Source organism: Solanum pennellii, chromosome 2 (assembly GCF_001406875.1).
Source record: "Solanum pennellii chromosome 2, SPENNV200".
NCBI classification, from domain to species: Eukaryota; Viridiplantae; Streptophyta; class Magnoliopsida; order Solanales; family Solanaceae; genus Solanum; species Solanum pennellii.
The window spans coordinates 1558990-1561224 of record NC_028638.1 but is presented as its reverse complement, the minus strand read 5'-3'; the positions used below and the strand labels follow the sequence as shown (position 1 = coordinate 1561224).

Genomic DNA, 2235 nt, shown 5'->3' with positions numbered 1-2235 from the left:
AAACGAACTATAAGTAAATTTTATCTAAGCTAGAATTTTTTTAGCCAAAAGTTAGTTGTCGGATAACCACAATTAAGCAGATGTTTTAGGTGCCTAACACCTTTCTAAAACATTAATTTGAATCCCCGAACCCCTTTCATGTTGTTCAAACAATTTTCTCTGTTAAGTTATTTGAAAATAATAGGTTTCTTAATTTTTCTAAAAAAAATTAAGTGATGACTCTAAAAAGTAAAAAATTCTCAAAACAAATGTTTTTCCGATTTTTGATAAAACAAGGAGTTACAAAGGAAAGCATAGACCTTTGCATCAAGTAAAACATAGACAGAAGTTGAGAATACTTGAAGCATAAATGTGACCACATCAGCGGACTTCTCCAGCTCCTCCCTGCCCTTAAAGGCGTAGAACCTGTTCCTCTTAGGAGGCTAGGTTGCTGCTGCATCCTGTGGATTAGGCCTAGGCTGAGCATTACCCCTTGCCTGACCTCTTTTCTGTGTGCAGTCCTTAACCATGTGCCCGCTCTTACCGCAACCGAAGCAGGCATTTGTTCCCTATGAGCATGGCCACACTTAGCACAGTCCTTTCTATGACACTGCATCTTACCTCCATTGCCCTTCTTGGGCTCGGGTCTGCCTCTTCTAGGTGTTGTACTCCTTTGAAAGTTGAGTTCCCAGAACTCTATTGCCCCTTTTTGAATCTGGGCTGTTCACGGATGCCAAAATTGTTTCTGTTGCCTCCATTACTAGGACCTGCCTGATGTTGAGGCTTATTCCTCCTAGCATCACGAACGCCTCTCTTCTTCCGACTGTCCTCTACCTGCTGTACATGCACCATCAACCTGGAGAGGTCCATGTAATCGTGGAGCATCGCAGAACGACACTGCTCCTCCAAATCTCCATTGATTCCTGTGAGAAACCTGCTCATCTCGTCCCTGCTGTTAGATACGAGGGAAGTAGCATACCTGGACAGTTCAACAAACTTCAGGGAATACTCCCTGACTATCATGGATCCCTGCTTAAGGTTGATAAACTCCTCAATCTTAGCCTCCCTCATCTCCCTGGGGAAGAATCTCTCCAGAAAGGCTGTCTTAAGCAACTCCCAAGTGACCGAAACTCCGCCCAAAGCTCGGCTATCCTGCCACATCTTGCACCATGTCTGTGCAACAACCTTAAGCTGATAAGAAATCAACTCAGCTTTCTATGTATCCGTGGCCCCCATGGCCACCAAAATCTGATGTACCTCGCCCACAAACTCCTGGGGATCTTCTGAAGTCTTGGACCCTGTGAAAATATGAGGATTCATCCTCATGAAGTCTCGAAGCCTGTCAGCCATGCTAAGAACCTGTGGGTTCTCTCTTTGAACATTTTGTCGGTTGACATGGTAAGTCATGGCCTGGGACTTCATAGTGATGGCCTGTTCCATCTAGGCTAGAGATGCCTGCACGTCCGCATCAGTCAACCCAATTGGGTTAACTGGCATAGCTACTCCTTTAGCTGGAGCCTGAGGTGGAACCTGATTACCCCCAGCAACTGATCCTTCTCTCCTGTGACCAATGGTTCTCCAAGTATTCATTCTCTGAAAACAACAAGCATTGATGTTAAAAACACTCATAACATCAAGAAAATCAGCCATTAGGAAAGGCACGATAAGATCAAAAGAAGGGAAATTTTCCCATGCATCATGCAGTCTCTTATGCAGGATAATGGTGCACTTCACTACCATGACTTAGAAACTACTCAATATGGTTGATGTGAACTTATTATTCTCGGAGTTTAACCTAGTGCTCTGATACCAACTTTGTCATGACTGGAATCTAGCCCCAGACGAGACCAGTATCGTTGACCTCTCAGAGGTTGCACACAAGCCTGCATATGTCATCCATACTTCATCTAGGTTAAGTTTAGCGGAAAATTTGGAACTTTTTTTTTCTTAACATACATATATACATACTACCTAACATCATAGGAGTTCACAAATCAACCGTCTAATAAAGAGATAATCAAATGAAAGAATCAGCTCATAATTCTATTGAACGTATTTTTTGCCAAAACGACACCAATACAAAGTCTGAACAAAAGTGGAAAGAAACACTAGTAGAACATGTTACATTAACTATATCCTACATCTATGCCAGATAATAATGGTAGACATCCTCGAAAGCATGAGGGCCTACCAAGTACGGATGAAATCTCCACGTCTGGATAGCTGCAACGTCAATCTGTAAGCTCTAGCGTCCAC

At 42.9% G+C, this 2235-nt stretch overlaps 1 protein-coding gene across 1 annotated transcript; it reads right to left on the bottom strand.

Annotated features, from left to right (window-relative positions):
* Nucleotides 1–675: 675 nt before the first annotated feature.
* On the bottom strand, nucleotides 676–1419 carry LOC107009659. The gene is made up of 3 exons (XM_015209001.1): nucleotides 1237–1419; nucleotides 1094–1152; nucleotides 676–958 (listed from the first exon to the last, which is right to left on the bottom strand). The coding sequence occupies exons 1-3, from the start codon at nucleotides 1417–1419 to the stop codon at nucleotides 676–678; spliced, it is 525 nt and encodes a 174-aa protein (XP_015064487.1).
* Between the last annotated feature and the right edge of the window lie 816 nt (nucleotides 1420–2235).

Bases quoted from the DNA above. Each gene is read 5' to 3' on its own strand.
- LOC107009659 (XM_015209001.1), bottom strand. From the start codon at position 1,419: ATGGAACAGGCCATCACTATGAAGTCCCAGGCCATGACTTACCATGTC. The intron at 1,153-1,236 runs GTACATCAGATT...GTTGTTGCACAG, and splicing joins CCCAGGAGTTTGTGGGCGAG to ACATGGTGCAAGATGTGGCA. The intron at 959-1,093 runs GTTGCTTAAGAC...TGAACTGTCCAG, and splicing joins GGAGTTTCGGTCACTTGGGA to GTATGCTACTTCCCTCGTAT.